The following is an 18447-nucleotide window of genomic DNA, read 5'->3' as shown; positions in this document are numbered from 1 at the left end:
TGTACTCACTTTTGTGATACACTGTAAATCAACAAATAAGCCGCAGGATTCAAAATGAAGGAAAAAGTAGCGGCTCATAGTCCGAAATTTACGGTAGCCATAATAGACCGCATATATCGGTATTGATTTCGGTAACAGATTTTTGGAGTTGGACAATATCGGGTTATCGGTAAAAAAGTCATTATCGGACAAGTTAACTTCAAATGGATTGGACATCTATTGCTGTCAGTAGCATTGAAACATCATTTACATACAACAAAAACAGACAAGACATTTGATAGAAGTGGAACGGAAAATATTTAATTGTAACAAAGGCAATACAATCTCACCATAGGGAGACATGTGCAATAAGTTAGTGTGCAAAATATACAAATTATATATTATCATCAGGAGGGTTCACAGAGGTTGTTCATGACTTGTGGATGTGAGTGGGGGTGGGGCCCCTCGTACCTCAAAGCAGCTGGAAACAAGACAGGACACTTGGTTATGATCCACGCTCCTGGTTGTGCGTCTGTATGCGCGTGTGACAACTCACCTCTGGAATGGACACACGGGGGCGGTAAAATCCAGCTCCCGTCCCGAGTGGCACTATAGTACAAATAACGTCTTTACACTATTTACACCATAAGAGATAATAGAGAGGAAAGAGGAGTCAAAGTTCACTGTTCAGGGCCAAGGCCTCCACACGCTCTGGCCCAACGAAGGGCCTTCCGCCGGGGGGCTCTCCATGCACGTCCCCAGCCAGTTTGGCCCCTGCGGTGGGGTCCTGGGGGGCGGAGCCGCCGCTCGCCGGTTGTGCTTGGACTTGTGTCTCAGCGCGTGGAGGACCGAGGAAGAGGATGAGGAAGACGAAGGTGAACGGGGGGCCAAAGTGGCATCCAGGGCTAGCCACAACCCTTTGCCTTGGGGGCCCAGGAAGTGGGCGGCTCTTTGGAGGCAAGTGTGGAAGCCGTCTTGGAAGGAGTGTTGTTGCGGTTGCGCCCCGCTCGTTGCCTTACTGGTGTTGTGCAGGAACAGGACAGTGTGCTCCAGGATCTCGGTCTTCTCCACGCGACGCTGGGATGCACCCTAGAGCAGAAAATGGACATCCATTTTATATACCGAATGACCTCATGGGTTGCCGCACCATATCTGCTTTAAAATTGAACTGTTTTACATTGACCTAACAGGGCTGTTGGCATATTATCACTCAATGTAAAGAAATATATATAAAAAAAAAAAACATCTTTGAACTGATGTAACTTTTTTTTATTGTTGTTACATTGGCTTATACTACTCAAATTTATGCAGTGATTCGTAAAGTATCGTAATTTTTGCACTATAAGGTGGTATATGGGATATTTACACCAAAAGATATTAACCGGTAACACTTTATTTGACAGCAGTGTCATATAACTGTCATAAGACCAAATGAACCACCATGAAGCTTTGAACCAACTGGCTGCAAAGCTTCATTGCTTCAAGAACCTGGCCATCACTGCTCCCTTGGGGGAGACAGTCAACCTCTGCCCCCTGGTGTCAACACTGTTGTCCAACATGCCTCCTAGCATGCATTACAGCTCTACAGATGTAAATAATCAAAATTCATGTTTTGTGCTAATTATGTCTTCAGTTACTGTGCCAGTTGTTTCATTAATTGCTAGTTATTGTATTTGGTAACACTTTATTTGACAGTGGCGTTATAAGACTGTCATTAGACAATCATAAATATGACATGACACTGTCATGAGCATTTATGAATGCTTATAACAGATGTCATTTACTGTAGTATTAGCCGACAAATTATATCACTTTTGAATGGATGTAAAGAATCCGAACTGGACACAAATGGGGTTGGTAACATAATTTGCCGGATGACACTTAATGACATCTGTCATAAGCATTCATTAATGCTTATGATAGTGTCATGTCATATATATGACTGTCTTATGACAGTCTTATTACGCCACTGTCAAATAAAGTGTTACCAAATACAATAACAAGCAATAATTAATCAACTGGAACAGTAATTGAATAAATAATTAGCAGAGAACATGAATTTTGATTGTTATTTACATCAGTAGCGCTGCAATGCATACTAGGAGGCATGTGTTGCCTATTAACCCAAATAAATAAAAAAATAAGCCGCACTGGACTATAAGCCACAGGATTCAAAATGAAGGAAAAAAGTATGGGTTTATAGTCCGAAAATTATGGTATGTTAAATGGGCTCCCTCTAGTGGTACGCGAATGAAAGGGAATCAAACGCAGGTTTGCGTGTGTTTAACTTAATTTATTGGCAGGGGCGGATCTAAAAAAATATTTATGGGGTGGGAGGTTGGCAAATTTTTTATGATGGTATCATACTTAATCGATTCTTTGGAGAATGATATGATATTTTGCGCTGATTCGATCGATTTTATACAAAATTATGAAGACATTTAACACAATCTGTTCCAATTTAGCAAAAGCAATAAAAATATACAAATCACTTTTAATGTGTATTACAATTTTGTTGAAATATTTATTATCATTATTTTGTTTTTACAAAACGGCATATAAAAATTATAATCTTGATCGCATTCAGTTGTGCTTAACAAATCCATATATTAATCCACAATGATTAATTGTTACACCCCTTTAGTGTCATCATATGGCAGATGTCTACACATATTAAATCAGTTTGCTAAGAAATCATATGTAGACACTACAAAAAGGCCCGAGTGATATTTACAAACTGATATAGAGAACCTTAGTTACATAAAGTATTTTTTTTATATTATTATAAGGATCCTCACTGACACTACTACTTAATTAATTGCAGTAAATGTCAAATTGACATGAGCTTTTTTTTTTTTTTTTTTAAATTCCATGGCAAGCCTGTCTTATAGGGTGGGAGTTGCCCCCCCATTCCATCCTGGTGGATCCGCCCCTGCTTAATGGCTACCATTGACTGTGATAGACGTCCAATCCATTTGAACGGAGAAGATGGTCGCAATCATTCCTCCCAGTTCTAAAAGATTGGACGTCTATTGCTGTCAACCAATGAGTCAAGTTCCATAAAATTACATTTTCATTTTAAAAAATCAATGTGTTTAATGTATAAATAGATGTTTAAAAAAATAATAATAATAAGTGCAAAACATTGAAATTATTTAATTTGCTTATTTATTGGTATTATTTTTAAATTTCTGAATGTTTTGTTTAAATTTACCATTATTACGATGTTTTTCAACCTTAATTAAGTTTATAAACTGGGATTTTCTTCCTCTTAAATATATATTTTTTGTTTTTACATTTTTTTGTAATATTCTATTCTATATTTTCTTTTAGTTGTAATATTTTAACGGATTACCCGCAAAGCCTACAGTTTTGCTCTTCCCAAATCACAATTTCTTTCATGACCTTGAATATTATTTCATGATTTTAAATGTAAAATTTCCACTTAATTGATTGGCTGCCACAGGAAGCAATAAACCCCCAATTGTGATCATGTTTCAGTGCCATTGACGGCGATAGAGGTCCAATCTATTTAAACTGAGAGTCAAAGCAGATTGGACAGCCATCACCGTCAATGGCAGAAAATGACTTTATTATTGAAGACTCTTTCACTCTTGTAATGTTCCAACTTGGAGCACAACCATTTCGTTTTTTATCAATATTTGGGGGTGTAAAAACTTTCACAAGCACTTATTTAGTCTTCAACATAAATAATTTTTATGGATGTGGGAGGAAGCCGGATCACCTGCAACCCACGAGAGATTTGAACCCAGACCTGTAAGGCAGATGGGCTAATCACGAAGTTAACATGCGTGTTTTTGATTGTGGGAGGAAGCAGGGGTGAACATGGAGACAACAGGGAGAACATGCAAACTCCACTCAGGAAGGCCTGAAACGAGATTTGAACCCAGAACTGTGAAGCAGACGTGCTCACCACTAGGTCACTGTTCGGCCTTCTCAACTGTCTTTTGAGCAAATATTGCTTCATATAGGCTACTGGTATACCTGCTGCTGTTGTTGCTGCGGCTCTTGCATCAACATGCTCCTCAAACGCTCCAAACTGTGGTTCATTCTTTCACGGCGACGCTTCTCCACTTGGGATTTCAGAAGCTAGAATGAGTAAGAAAAAAGTATAAAGTCTTTCAAAACATGCTAGACTAAACTTCAACTTTTATTCCTACAAAAACAAAAGATTGACTAGTGTATATAAATGTTTTTTGTTAGAGTTTCTCTTACCTTTTTGTCGCGATTTGCATCGTCTGCTTCTTGCATGAGCTTCATGATTCGAGCTTCTTCCAATTTTGAGCTTCTTTCAGGATCTGCAGAAGGTCAGGAAAAAGACCGGATTCCAAGCTGACTGCTCTTTTTAAACCCTCTCTGTCCGCCCGCCCAAGCCCCGCCCACGCACCCCAACAGCCAATCACATGCCACCTCAGCACATGAGTGTCACGTTGCCTCCTAACGCGCTCCTACGCGCTTTTTTTTTTTTTTTTTTTTTTTTAAAGATTTTATATTATATTATTTTAGCTGCCACTCATTAAGCCACTGCTTAGTGCAATAAATCAACTTAATGATTATAGGTGTACATAGCAGAGTGAAGGGCCCAGGCAAACTTGACATTTTGCCCGGTTGAGAGTGGCTTTAGGCCTGACACACGCTGATACAACTGGGGTGAACTGAGCCGCGTTTTGTTCAAGCCAGCCGCACTTTCTTTTCTGTTGCGTTTCTCTTTCAGGTTTTACCGCACAGTGACAGCTGGCGTACGTGCCGAAACATTGTTCTAGAAGCAGAAAAAAAATTACCCGTGACGTCACATGGAAGAGTAGCTCGGTAACAGAAGCGGTCGTCTGTCGCACCTGAGAATGCGGGTTCGAATCCCGCTTGAGGGCTTTGAATTATTGTTTTTTTTCTCAAGAAAAAAAAGAATGATGGCTCAATAAAAAAAAGAATGATGGCTGCCTGATAAATAAAAACACTGTTAAAATAAAAAGTTTAAAATCAGGCATGCATTTTCTGTACTTGTATCAAGTATATTGACAGATCGTATTCAATTTGTGGTAGGATTTAACGAAACAGATGGAAAATGTGTAGCTGTCTGAATGAAAAAAAAGAAAAATTCAGAAACAGCAAGAATAGGACTACAAATGTACACTGATAATGAACAAAAAGGTCAAATGACCTCACAGCTACTTAAGTTTTAATCAAGTAAATTTATTAACAACCTATACATAAAAAAAAGGGAAAACTAAGAGGTGTGCCTTGAACTCCAAGTAAAGTATGTCAACCCTGCACTGGTTTGGGGTCAAAAGGTCAAATGGCCTAGGAGCTATTGAAGTTTGAAGCTGGTCAATAATTTAAAAAATCATAAACATTTTTTTGGAGGGATAAATTGGAAAACTAAGAGGTGTGCCTTGAACTCCAAGTAATGTATGTCAACCCTGCACTGGTTTGGGGTCAAAAGGTCAAATGGCCGAGGAGCTATTGAAGTTTGAAGCTAGTCAATAATTTAAAAAATCATGAAAAAAATTTTGGAGGCATAAATTGGAAAACTAAGAGGTGTACCTTGAACTCCAAGTAAAGTATGTCAACCCTGCACTGGTTTGGGGTCAAAACGTCAAATGGCCTAGGAGCTATTGAAGTTTGAAGCTAGTCAATAAATTAAAAAATCAGAAAAAATATTTTGGAGGCATGAATTGGAAAACTAAGAGGTGTGCCTTGAACACCAAGTAAAGTACTTTAATCTTGCACTGGTTTGAGGTCAAAAGGTCAAATGGCCTAGGAGCTATTGAAGTTTGAAGCTAGTCAATAATTTAAAAAATCATGAAAAAATTTTTTGAGGCATAAATTGGAAAACTAAGAGGTGTGCCTTGAACTCCAAGTAAAGTATGTCAACCCTGCACTGGTTTGGGGTCAAAAGGTCAAATGGCCTAGGAGCTATTGAAGTTTGAAGCTAGTCAATAATTTAAAAAATCATCAAAAAAAATTTGGAGGGATAAGTTGGAAAACTAAGAGGTGTGCCTTGAACTCCAAGTAAAGTATGTCAACCCTGCACTGGTTTGGGGTCAAAAGGTCAAATGGCCTAGGAGCTATTGAAGTTTGAAGCTAGTCAATAATTTAAAAAATCATCAAAAAAAATTTGGAGGGATAAGTTGGAAAACTAAGAGGTGTGCCTTGAACTCCAAGTAAAGTATGTCAACCCTGCACTGGTTTGGGGTCAAAAGGTCAAATGGCCGAGGAGCTATTGAAGTTTGAAACTAGTCAATAATTTAAAAAATCATAAATTTTTTTTTGGAGGGATAAATTGGAAAACTAAGAGGTGTGCCTTGAACTCCAAGTAAATTACTTCAACCTTGCACTGGTTTGAGGTCAAAAGTTTCAAATGGCCTAGGAGCTATTGACGTTTGAAGCTAGTCAATAATTTAAAAAATCATGAAAAAAAATTTGGAGGCATAAATTGGAAAACTAAGAGGTGTGCCTTGAACTCCAAGTAAAGTACTTCAACCCTACACTGGTTTGGGGTCAAAAGGTCAAATGGGCTAGGAGCTATTGAAGTTGGAAGCTAGTACAGAACAAACTTTATATTATTGCCGTGGCCAGATCAATAAGTTAAAAGTTAAGGTTATCTAAATGGTGTCTTGCATGTAAGTCGAATTCGTTCCCAGTGAGGGTTGGACTCCGCCAAGGCTGCCCTTTGTCACCGATTTTGTTCATAATTTTTATGGACAGAATTTCTAGGCGCAGCCGAAGCGTTTAGGGGGTCCGGTTTGGTGACCTCAGCATTGAATCTCTGCTTTTTGCAGATGATTTAGTGCTGTTGGCTTCATCAAGCCCAGACCTCCAACTCTCACTGGAGCGGTTCGCAGCTGGGTGTGAAGTGGTTGGGATGAAGATCAGCACCTCCAAATCCGAGACCATGGTCCTCAGTCGGAAAAGGGTGGAGTGCCCTCTCCGGGTCGGGGATGAGATCCTGCCCCAAGTGGGGGAGTTCAAGTATCTTGGGGTCTTGTTCACGAGTGACGGTAGGAGGGAGCGGGAGATCGACAGGCGAATCGGTGCGGCGTCTGCAGTAATGCGGACTCTGCAACGGTCCGTAGTGGTGAAGAAGGAGCTGAGCCGAAAGGCAAAGCTCTCGATTTACCAGTCGATCTACGTTCCTACCCTCACCTATGGTCACGAGCTTTGGGTCGTGACCGAAAGAACAAGATCCCGGATACAAGCGGCCGAAATGAGTTTCCTCCGCAGGGTGTCCGGGCTCTCCCTTAGAGATAGGGTGAGAAGCTCGGTCATCCGGGAGGGACTCGGCGTCGAGCCGCTACTCCTCCGCGTAGAGAGGAGCCAGCTGAGGTGGCTCGGGCATCTGGTTCGGATGCCTCCCGGACGCCTCCCTGGAGAGGTGTTCCGGGCATGTCCCACCGGCGGGAGGCCCCGGGGACGACCCAGGACACGCTGGAGAGACTATGTCTCTCGGCTGGCCTGGGAACGCCTTGGGATCCCGCCGGAGGAGCTGGTTGAAGTGGCTGGGGAGAGGGAAGTCTGGGCTTCCCTGTTAAAGCTGCCGCCCCGGCGACCCGACCCCGGAACAAGCGGAAGATAATGGATGGATGGATGGATGGCATGTATTACGGAGAATGTTACAGTCCAGAGACAAGCAAGGACAAGGCCTTTTCCTTAAAGCAGACCCACGATATCGATATATCAGACCCATCCCCCACTACAGTGCATGCAAATAAATACAATTTTGAATTTAAACCCACTTATATCCTCGATTTATAGGGTGAAAATAGCAGAACATATGAATGATGCATCATAATTTTTGCGCAACTCAAATGTGGAAAACACATTTTGACTTCATGGGCTTATATGCATTAACCTATTACCCATAGAGTCTACCCACGTACCACGTGTTCGCTGTAGGGTTCCGCCCACTTGTCCGTCAAAACATAGTGTTAACCTATTACGGCTACGTACATTTCTCCTATTTACGGCGTGTTTTTCTGCTCCTTAACATTAATAATCAAAATGGTGAAGGCGTGTGTGGCTGTTGGTTGCACTAACAGAGAAGATGGAAGGAGAGACTTGAAGTTTTACCGTATTCCGAGGGATCCAAAGAGACGAGCGAAATGGACGGCTGCAATTCGACGTGAAAACTGGACACCAAAAAATCACCACAGACTATGTAGTAGTCATTTTATATCCGGTAAGATGCATTTAATATATATTTAGAGGGTTTTGGCCTGACAACCACAATTAAGATCATTGCTAGGCTAATCGCCAACAACATACGACGTAGTACGACATAGTTTCAAATTCAAGATGTTTGTGACTTCCCTTTCTTCCACCATCGTTATTTTTTGAATAATATTTAGCTGGTACCAAGTGAAGGAAACTGGCCTCGTCTACGGGGCTGACAAATAACCACAATTAAGATCATTGCTAGGCTAATCGCCGACAACATACACGTATGTATGTAGTGAGTGCGATCGCTAAACCATATAAACATTAAAAGCCTTAACTCCATTGACAAACGACATGAAATACATTAGACTTGACAGTGGATGTTAGCAATAACAAAAGAATTCGAATTGAAAATTTTGTAACTCACCTTTCCAAGCACAAGATAGATTCCTGCCAAACGAGGACCTGTTTCACCCAACCAGCAACGAAGTATTTATAAGCGTCCAAGCTCTTGAAGTTTTTCGTGAGAATAGGCTGATTTTGTGTGGACAAGATCATTGTAAAAATCAGCGTAGCAGATGTCAGGCAGACAGGGCGAAGACAGTGGGTCGAAAAACATTGATTTGGGCATCAAATATGGATCTGACGACTGTATAAAACGAAGCTTTTCCTCATAATGCCTTTTATGCAACAGATCCAGTGAGTTTGCGGCATCAGAAAGCACCGGGTCTTCCATGAAATGCATTTTAAATTCCGCCATCAATTGAAAACAATGCAAATACAGAGTCAAAATGACGGACAAGTGGGCGGAACCCTACAGCGAACACGTGGTACGTGGGTAGACTCTATAGGCCTATGGCTCGCTCGCTAATGGCATGATTTATTAAAGAACATTGTGTTAATGAACACTTTTGACATAGATTAATTGCCTGGTTTTTATTCAAATTTTATTTGGCATTCCATATTTTATTTATATATTTATACATTTTATTTTTTATTTTGAGTCCGATTAACCCATTCAGATTTATAATGTAATAAACATGAGCAAGTTGTACTGTGTTCCTTTTCATATTTAAAGGCATTGGATTATTGCAAGTAACTATATAACTTTTTTTTTTTAATTGATGAATCCCAATGACGGACTTACTTTACTACTGTAAACTACTACTTTACTACTTCACTACTGTACTGTACTTGCTTCAAAATCTAGATTAAAGTAATAAAAGTAAAAGATACCACCCACTCCAATCATTTGGGTAATTCCTATTTTAATTAATTTTAAAAATGTGTACTTTATTAATTCATTCAATAATTCGTTTCGTTTCAACATTACAGTTAGAACATAATGGAGTCTTGCATGTAATAATGTACACTAAAATGAAATCCACAAAGGCATCCAATTACATTGGAAAACCATAATGTGCAACATGTAATTAAAAATACAATTATAACATTTCAATAGTAACTGTCAAGGTATTGGAATCTTGTCAATTATTTTTTTGTTCCAAGACGTAAGCAAAACCCAAACATGTCAAATTCTACTAGGTGCAACTTTCAAATAATGGAAGAATCCTTCCACCCTGTAGACATTGTAATAATAATCAAGTCATTAGTTTGATAGATAATTACTTGTCATTTAATCTTTTTTATTTATTTTTTTAAGAAAGAGCTGTGAATTGTAAAGGGTGTGTTCACTTTATCATTTCATTTCATTTCATTTGTTTATTTCAGGCCATAATTTTTCTTGTCAAGACAGCAAACATATTCAGCTCTTATAAACATATAACAAAAAAGAGCAGCAAAACTAACATAGCAACATCAACTACATGCCTGAAAAGGAGTGGGAAGAAGAAAACATATTTAATCCCACCCCTATTCTCATCTAATTAGGAACAAAAAAAAATCTTGCTACTTCCTTCTCAAAATGTAGGCAACCAAAAAATCAGTTCAAACAGTTATGTACAATTTCATTTTTGTAACAAATGTTGTCCCTTGACATGAAGTTACCACAGGTAACACCCAAACCCAAAAACAATTTCATACCAACATGGTAATGAAAGTTAAACCATACCAACTATGGTAAAGGCCACTCACACAGGGCAAACAAATGATAAATGGCAACAATAACTATACCAACAATGGTACCGGGCAATATACCAGCAATGGTAAGAAACAACCAGCAGTCCAGCACTCATACCAAGACAACTTATTGATTTAATTAAGACCTTAAATCAGTATACTGTGACCAGACCATACGTTTGTATAACCGTTTAAATCTGTAGATAGTTTGGCATTGCTTGTGTTGCATTCCCAGATTAATCCACACACAGACACACAAAAACCTTTACGAGTTGTTCGAATTTTTGGTATTTTGAAGTCTCCATATCCTCTCAAATTATGAGTTCTCTCTTTCATTGCAAAAAGGTTTTGCAATTTAATTGGTAATAATTTATTAAATGCTTTATAGAGGATTATTGAGGTATTATACTTTACAAGATCGTTAAATTTCAGCAGCTTTGAGTAAATAAACAAATTATGTGTGTGCTCCAGAAACCCGACCTTATGGATGATTCGCACAGCCCGTTTCTGTAAGGTGACAAAAGAATTTATCGTGCTTTGATAGGTGTTTCCCCAGACTTCAGCACAATATGAGAAGTATGGAAGAACCAAGGAGCAGTATAAAGTGCGGAGTGCGTTCTCGTCAAGAAATTGTTTAGCTTTATTTATAATTGAGAGACTCTTGGAAATTTTTGTTTTTATATGTCTGATGTGGGTTTCCATGTCAGTTTACTATCAATTTTGACATCTAAAAATGTATTCACATCTGCGTTTTCAATTTGGAAACCGTCAATAATTATATGCAAATCAGAATTAGTTTTAACGCTACCAAACATCATAGCTTTGGTTTTACTCAAATTTAACAACCATTTATTTATATCCATCCATTTTTTTATTGTAAACCAACATGAACAAACCCTGGCTATTTTTGGAAGAACATTTTTTTGAAAAAATTACAATGTAGATACCACATAGATGTTTATGGATATGTACATAACTAAGTAAAAACATAAATTTGATTTCAAAATACTTTATTTAGACTGCCTATCAATAAATAAGTAATTTCATTATTTTTTTATACAACAAATACTCCACTTCAGAAACAATTAATTTTTTTATTTTCAATACTTTTAAAGAATATATATTCTTTCATCCTGTACCGGTTCTCCTGACTAGGATCACGGGGGTGCTGTAGCCTATCTACGCAAACTTTAGGCAGTAGCTGGGTTACACCTTAACACTACAAGTACCAGAGAATTCTGGTACTCCTACAGGTCCCAAGCAAAGGCCGATTTTTCTTCTCCCCGGTAAAAACCCTGAGAGGTGGCCAGAATTACCCAAGTACTTTTGAATGAGCAAGTCCTTGGTCAACAGACAACAGCTCTTCATATATAAATGCAACCACTACAGTGGACATGCATTGCGTTGGAATGCGGCCAAAACTGAGAACACACCATGGTTGAACTATTCATTTGATATTTTGTGTCAGTTCAGGTTTATTTATGGGGTTTTGCACATTTTATTAGTGTGTTGTTTTACAATTTTAATGTTGGACATATAAAATACTTCTTACAGTATACTTGTTGGGCCTGTATATGCTCACATATACAGATTTTTTTAATAGACTGACTAGCTTCCAACTTCAATAGCTCCTAGCCCATTTGACCTTTTGACCCCAAACCAGTGCAGTGTTGAAGTACTTTACTTGGAGATCAGGGCACACCTCTTAGTTTTCCAATTTATATATTTATAAATTTTTAATGATTTTTTTAATTGACTGACTAGCTTCCAACTTCAATAGCTCCTAGCCCATTTGACCTTTTGACCCCAAACCAGTGCAGGGTTGAAGTACTTTACTTGGAGATCAGGGCACACCTCTTAGTTTTCCAATTTATCTCTTTATAAATTTTTAATGATTTTTTTATTTTTTGACTAGCTTCCAACTTCAATAGCTCCTAGCCCATTTGACCTTTTGACCCCAAACCAGTGCAGGGTTGAAGTACTTTACTTGGAGATCAGGGCACACTTCTTAGTTTTCCAATTTTTCTCTTTAAAAATATTTCATGATTTTTTAAATTGACTGACTTGCTTCCAACTTCAATAGCTCCTAGCCCATTTTACCTTTTGACCCCAAACCAGTGCAGGGTTGAAGTACTTTACTTGGAGATCAGGGCACACCTCTTAGTTTTCCAATTTTTCTCTTTAAAAATATTTCATGATTTTTTAAATTGACTGACTTGCTTCCAACTTCAATAGCTCCTAGCCCATTTGACCTTTTGACCCCAAACCAGTGCAGGGTTGAAGTACTTTACTTGGAGATCAGGGCACACTTCTTAGTTTTCCAATTTTTCTCTTTAAAAATATTTCATGATTTTTTTAAATTGACTGACTTGCTTCCAACTTCAATAGCTCCTAGCCCATTTGACCTTTTGACCCCAAACCAGTGCAGGGTTGAAGTACTTTACTTGGAGATCAGGGCCCACCTCTTAGTTTTCCAATTTATACATTTATACATTTTTCAAATTTTTCATAATTTTTTGATTGAGTGACTTGATTCAAATTTTAATAGCTGTGATGTCACCTTTTGTTAATTATCAGTCTACATTCGTAGTGCTGTCCTCTCAGTTTGTGGATTAAAAAATATATATATATAATTAAGACAGCTACACATTTTCCATGTTTCTGTAAATCCTAGCACATATTGATTATGATCTGTCAATATACTTGAGACAAAATGGGTGCTTGATTTAAATTTTTTTATTTTAACAGTTTTTAATTAGTCAGGCAGCCATAGAAAAATACTAAGAAACACAGTTCTTCAGCAGGATACGAACCCGCGTTGTCACGTATAAGTCACGAATAACTTTACCACTAGGCCATTCTGGCACATAACGTAGCAGGCATGTTGTTGTATATAAACTAAATGCACCACACCTACGCCGTCTATCACGGTACGATAATAGAGCCTACCCACGTACCACGTGTTCGCTGTAGGGTTCCGCCCACTTGTCCGTCAAAACATAGTGTTAACCTATTACGGCTACGTACATTTCTCCTATTTACGGCGTGTTTTTCTGCTCCTTAACATTAATAATCAAAATGGTGAAGGCGTGTGTGGCTGTTGGTTGCACTAACAGAAAAGATGGAAGGAGAGACTTGAAATTTTACCCTGTTCCGAGGGATTCAAATCGGTCTTTGTCAGTCACGTGCCCAAACTAGCGGACACGCCCCCATGCGCCATTTTGAGTGTATCACGGATGTAAACAAACCAGAACAGGAGTAGCTCCGACGCCACATTACTGCCTCCAACTTCATCCCTGGATATAAAAAACGTCCCTCGTTTACGGTATCAGCGCTTACATTTTAAAAACTATAAATCTCTCGAAGCTCACGGACATTTAACGAATGGCTCCGTGCAGGATCTTCGCATTTCGACCGCAGGACTGCGACAACACAGTCGTCACTCGTTGCTACTCTCAGAAACATGATACAGCTCTTACTTGAACATCCTTGAACTTGAATTGTACCTTGAATATCATCTTAAACATCACATGACTAAAACAGGTGAAGGAACTGTCATAATGACATGCAAATTCATGCATATTGCACAATATATTGTTTCAGTGTTGACATTGCCATGCAAAGATGTGCAATTCTCTCAATGCAGGACTTATGTGAAGTGGGACAAATTTACTTGAACACGTTATTTTACAACTAGTGTTATTTTTCTTCATATGCACGTTTTATATTTCCTTGTATTGCTATTTTCTGTTTACCATTGTGCTGCTGCTGTGTTTTGATTGAGAATTCTAGTAAAAATTATAAATCCAAAAAAAGTAAACCTGTCAAACATCTCGTTTTGTTAGCAAACATTGTATTTCCTATTCAGTGTTTATCTCCACAAAATTGTTTGAATTAGTAAAAAAAAAAAAAAAAGTACTTTTCATTATCAAAACCAACACTAGTGTTTTACGTACCTAAGAGAGGCAAGGAGTCAAGACTTCAAAATTGTCACTGACATACTTTATTAAAAAGGTTTAAGTCATCTACAAACGTATTAAAAAAAAACTGCTTGTACAAACACTACGAAAAGAAATTTGTACTATACTACTGTTGGGCAATGGCTTATCAGGGCACAGCAGAAAGTGACCTTATCCAACATTGTAGCTTCTTCACCTTCACATGGAAGAATCATGTTTATGGGTATGGTTCCTGTTAAGATATTAGACTTCTGACAAACATTTCCGATGACCCTTTCAACATGGATTCTCAAATGTGCTGACAGCGGCCTTTTGTAAATGCTGGGAGTTTGACATCTGAACACTACATGCCCACACATTCTTGTATGTCAAAACCTCTGTCAGCCAAGACAATGTCCCCAGGCAACAAATTATCAACAAAAAAAAAATCACTGTTCAGGGTTATATGTTTGTCACTTGTACGCCCTCCCCAGCCTTTTGATAAGAAACAAATGGCTCCCTTGGGTGTAATACATATTAAATACTTCATAGTGTGGTGGTGCTTGTACAGTGGGGAAAACAAGTATTTGATACACTGCCAATGAGTTTTCCCATTGGCAGTGTATCAAATACTTGTTCTCCCCACTGTAGCTGGAAAACATTTGGGCACGTGCTTTCAGATTTGATGGGTTTTCTGTGAAAATTTCAAAACGGTCAATAATCACAGTCTGTGTCACATCCTGATTGGTGTTGTGCGTCTCATCCTCTGTGATTAGCTGATCACCTTCTTCTCCAGCTTCATGTGTCCCCTCTTCAGTCTGTAGCCGACCACTTTCTTCTCCAGCGTCAGGTGTCCCTTCCTCATTCTGTTGGTGACTGTTTATTTCACGAGGCTCAGATGGTCCCTCCTTAGTCTGCAGCTCTTCAATGTTTGCATCCTGCTGGACCCCCATCTCTGGTGCTTGCAGTGTCTCTTTCCGTAGCTGCTCACGTTCGTCTTGCAGAGCCCAGTCTGGGTCAGTCTCCATCATTTCATAAGCTGGTTCACCTGCAATCACAGGTTTTATTTAGAAAGCTAGGTAAGATTGGATATTTCCATGGCATTTCACTTTCGTAAACACTTAATCAGACATGCTACCATCCCATCAGATCTCTCAGATCACAAAAGGAAATCTCGCGCATTGATAAATATTTCTGTGCATTTTTGCTGTTTACCTTTATCTTTTAAATCATTCACTCTATAATGTTTTTATAAACAATGACTGAATAAAATAAACACTGATTTATAACGTACAGATTAACCCATTTCAACTGCCCTCCCTCTTTGCTTGTAGTTTACAAGTGAAGCTAGCTAGCTAAGGTTAGCCAATGAGAAAATAGCGACTTTAGAAAGAAAAAAAAACAGCATATTCAGTATCAATACTTTGAAAAAAACTGACTTGCCTTCATGAAAATGCCGAGAGCAAACACGCCGGAAGGGAGATATGGTGTAGAAAGTCGTTTCACCGCTGCGACCCAGGCCATCTGACGCCGCTTCGTTAGTTCCTCAACCTGCTGTCTATAACCTCTTTTCCAAGAGGGAAAACGAAAAAATCATACGTCGTGGTCAACTTTGCTGCCATTTTTGCCGCGTGATTTAGTATGGCAGCCTTTCAAACAACACGAGTGTCCCATTAATCAAAGACAATGATGAAAGCAAAGACGATTCTCACTGCTCAGTGCTCAGTTGTTTACAATAAGTGTACACTCAAAATGGCGATTCAACCCACAATGCACTGCGGCTTTTGACAGCGTTACGTCACCTGACAAAGACCGATAGAAGAGCGAAATGGACGGCTGCAATTCGACGTGAAAGCTGGACACCAAAAAATCACCACAGACTATGTAGTAGTCATTTTATATCCGGTAAGATGCATTTAATATATATTTAGAGGGTTTTGGCCTGACAACCACAATTAAGATCATTGCTAGGCTAATCGCCGACAACATACGACGTAGTACGACATAGTTTCAAATTCAAGATGTTTGTGACTTCCCTTTCTTCCACCATCGTTATTTTTTGAATAATATTTAGCTGGTACCAAGTAAAAGAAACTGGCCTCGTCTATGGGGCTGACAAATAACCACAATTAAGATCATTGCTTGGCTAATCGCCGACAACATACGACGTAGTACGACATAGTTTCAAATTCAAGATGATTGTGACTTCCCTTTCTTCCACCATCGTTATTTTTTGAATAATATTTAGCTGGTACCAAGTGAAGGAAACTGGCCTCGTCTACGGGGCTGACAAATAACTACAATTAAGATCATTGCTAGGCTAATCGCCGACAACATACGACGTAGTACGACATAGGTTCAAATTCAAGATGTTTGTGACTTCCCTTTCTTCCACCATCGTTATTTTTTGAATAATATTTAGCTGGTACCAAGTGAAGGAAACTGGCCTCGTCTACGGGGCTGACAAATAACCACAATTAAGATCATTGCTAGGCTGATCGCCGACAACATACACGTATGTATGTAGTGAGTGCTATCGCTAAACCATATAATCATTAAAAGCCTTAACTCCATTGACAAACGACATGAAATACATTAGACTTGACAGTGGATGTTAGCAATAACAAAAGAATTCGAATTGAAAATTTCGTAACTCACCTTTCCAAGCACAAGATAGATTCCTGCCAAACGAGGACCAGTTTCACCCAACCAGCAACGAAGTATTTATAAGCGTCCAAGCTCTTGAAGTTTTTCGTGAGAATAGGCTGATTTTGTGTGGACAAGATCATTTTAAATATCAGCGTAGCAGATGTCAGGCAGACAGATTTGGGCATCAAATATGGATCTGGCGACTGTATAGAACGAAGCTTTTCCTCATAACGCCTTTTATGCAACAGATCCAGTGAGTTTGCGGCATCAGAAAGCACCGGGTCTTCCATGAAATGTATTTTAAATTCCGCCATCAATTGAAAACAATGCTAATACAGAGTCAAAATGACGGACAAGTGGGCGGAACCATACAGCGATCACGTGGTACGTGGGTAGGCTCTATACCCGAAAGGGGAACGCAAAAGAAAAGAAAGTGCGGCTGGCTTGGACAAAACGTGGCTCAGTTCACCGCAGTCAAAATAGACACAGGTATAGAGCCATTCCTTTACTTTCCCACAGTAGTTTTTTGGTCATGTATTAGAAATGGGTTATTAAGCTATAATTTATTTTTGTCAACTTCAATTTTTTTCTGATGGGCTATGGTAGCACGTAGATGACGATGTGGGGAGTGAAGGAGGCAATGCAACTGCAGATGAAATTGCAAAAGTGCAAGGATGCATGGCTGAGCCAAACATGGCACGCAATGCAGATTTTCTTCAATACTGGAGGAGCCAATGGACATCTTATCCAAACCTCTTTCAACTGGCTAAGAAATTCTTGTGCATGCTGGCATCGTTGGTTCCATGCGAGTGTGTGTTGTCCACAGCAGGTGAAATTGCTTGTTTAAAAAATAAATAAAAAGGAAACAACTCAATTTTAAACATTAAAAAAAAAAGAAGATGTTTTTGAATAAAATTTTCTCAGAACAAAAAGTCCACAAGCATGGAATAATGCAAAATGAATGAATGCAAAGACTTAAATGATTTGATTTTACATGCTATGTCATCAATTCAGTGTCAGTCTGTCAAGTGAGTTGCCTGTAGGGTTTTTTTTATGTCCAGCAGGTGTCAGTATTCAATGACAAGGTATCCACACTGTGTCAACACAGTGTGTCACACGCTTCATGAGGTCTCACGGACCCATCACTAGACAAAACAGTCTTGTGCTAAATGGAATATGAAATAATAAAAATGCACTTATTCAGGACGACATGGCAAAATGACTGCATAATGGTCAAAACTGTCGACTTCACCTTTACTGTCGCACCTCCCGAACGATATTTTATGACACCTAAATCGGACTGACGTCATTTCCCTTCCCCGGCTTCGGAGAACGTGAACATACCAAGAGGCGTGAGAGCTAGCCAACACGCTAACCTGAACCGAGTGGCGTTTCAAAGTCTTCGAAGCGGATCATCACACATAACTAGCCCGGATCATTTGACATGACGACTGGGTTGTCGGTTGTCTTCGCCGATCGGCAAACCGCCCGGCGGAGAGCAATTTACAGCTCGTTCCCCTGCAGTTGTTGTGCAGCTAACGTGCAGCTAATGTCCATGAGGAGAGCTTTTTACATGCCTATCAATGATGAAACGTAAGTAGTCCTTTATTGAAAGAAAGTTTGTAGT

At 39.1% G+C, this 18447-nt stretch overlaps 1 protein-coding gene across 2 annotated transcripts; it reads right to left on the bottom strand.

The window, feature by feature from the left end:
* Window positions 1-295: 295 nt before the first annotated feature.
* LOC130915196 (transcription factor HES-7.1-like) lies at window positions 296-4301 on the bottom strand. 2 transcript variants are annotated; one of them, XR_009063063.1, is made up of 4 exons: window positions 4216-4301; window positions 3985-4089; window positions 536-1068; window positions 296-460 (listed from the first exon to the last, which is right to left on the bottom strand). XR_009063063.1 is itself a non-coding variant. In XM_057835034.1 (3 exons), exons 1-3 carry the CDS (start codon window positions 4258-4260, stop codon window positions 667-669), a joined length of 552 nt encoding a protein of 183 aa, XP_057691017.1. In that variant the 5' UTR covers window positions 4261-4301; the 3' UTR covers window positions 296-666. The 2 variants fall into 2 exon arrangements, 1 of the variants encoding a protein (XP_057691017.1); XM_057835034.1 differs by having other exon boundaries at window positions 296-1068.
* Window positions 4302-18447: the final 14146 nt, after the last annotated feature.

The sequence above is a fragment of the Corythoichthys intestinalis genome, chromosome 4 (assembly GCF_030265065.1).
Source record: "Corythoichthys intestinalis isolate RoL2023-P3 chromosome 4, ASM3026506v1, whole genome shotgun sequence".
Taxonomy (NCBI): Eukaryota; Metazoa; Chordata; class Actinopteri; order Syngnathiformes; family Syngnathidae; genus Corythoichthys; species Corythoichthys intestinalis.
The sequence above is the reverse complement of the archived record's forward strand: the minus strand, read 5'-3'. Positions and strand labels throughout refer to the sequence as shown.

Bases quoted from the DNA above. Each gene is read 5' to 3' on its own strand.
- LOC130915196 (XM_057835034.1), bottom strand. From the start codon at position 4,260: ATGAAGCTCATGCAAGAAGCAGACGATGCAAATCGCGACAAAAAG. The intron at 4,090-4,215 runs GTAAGAGAAACT...TACTCATTCTAG, and splicing joins ATGCAAATCGCGACAAAAAG to CTTCTGAAATCCCAAGTGGA. The intron at 1,069-3,984 runs GTATACCAGTAG...TTTCTGCTCTAG, and splicing joins CGCAGCAACAACAGCAGCAG to GGTGCATCCCAGCGTCGCGT.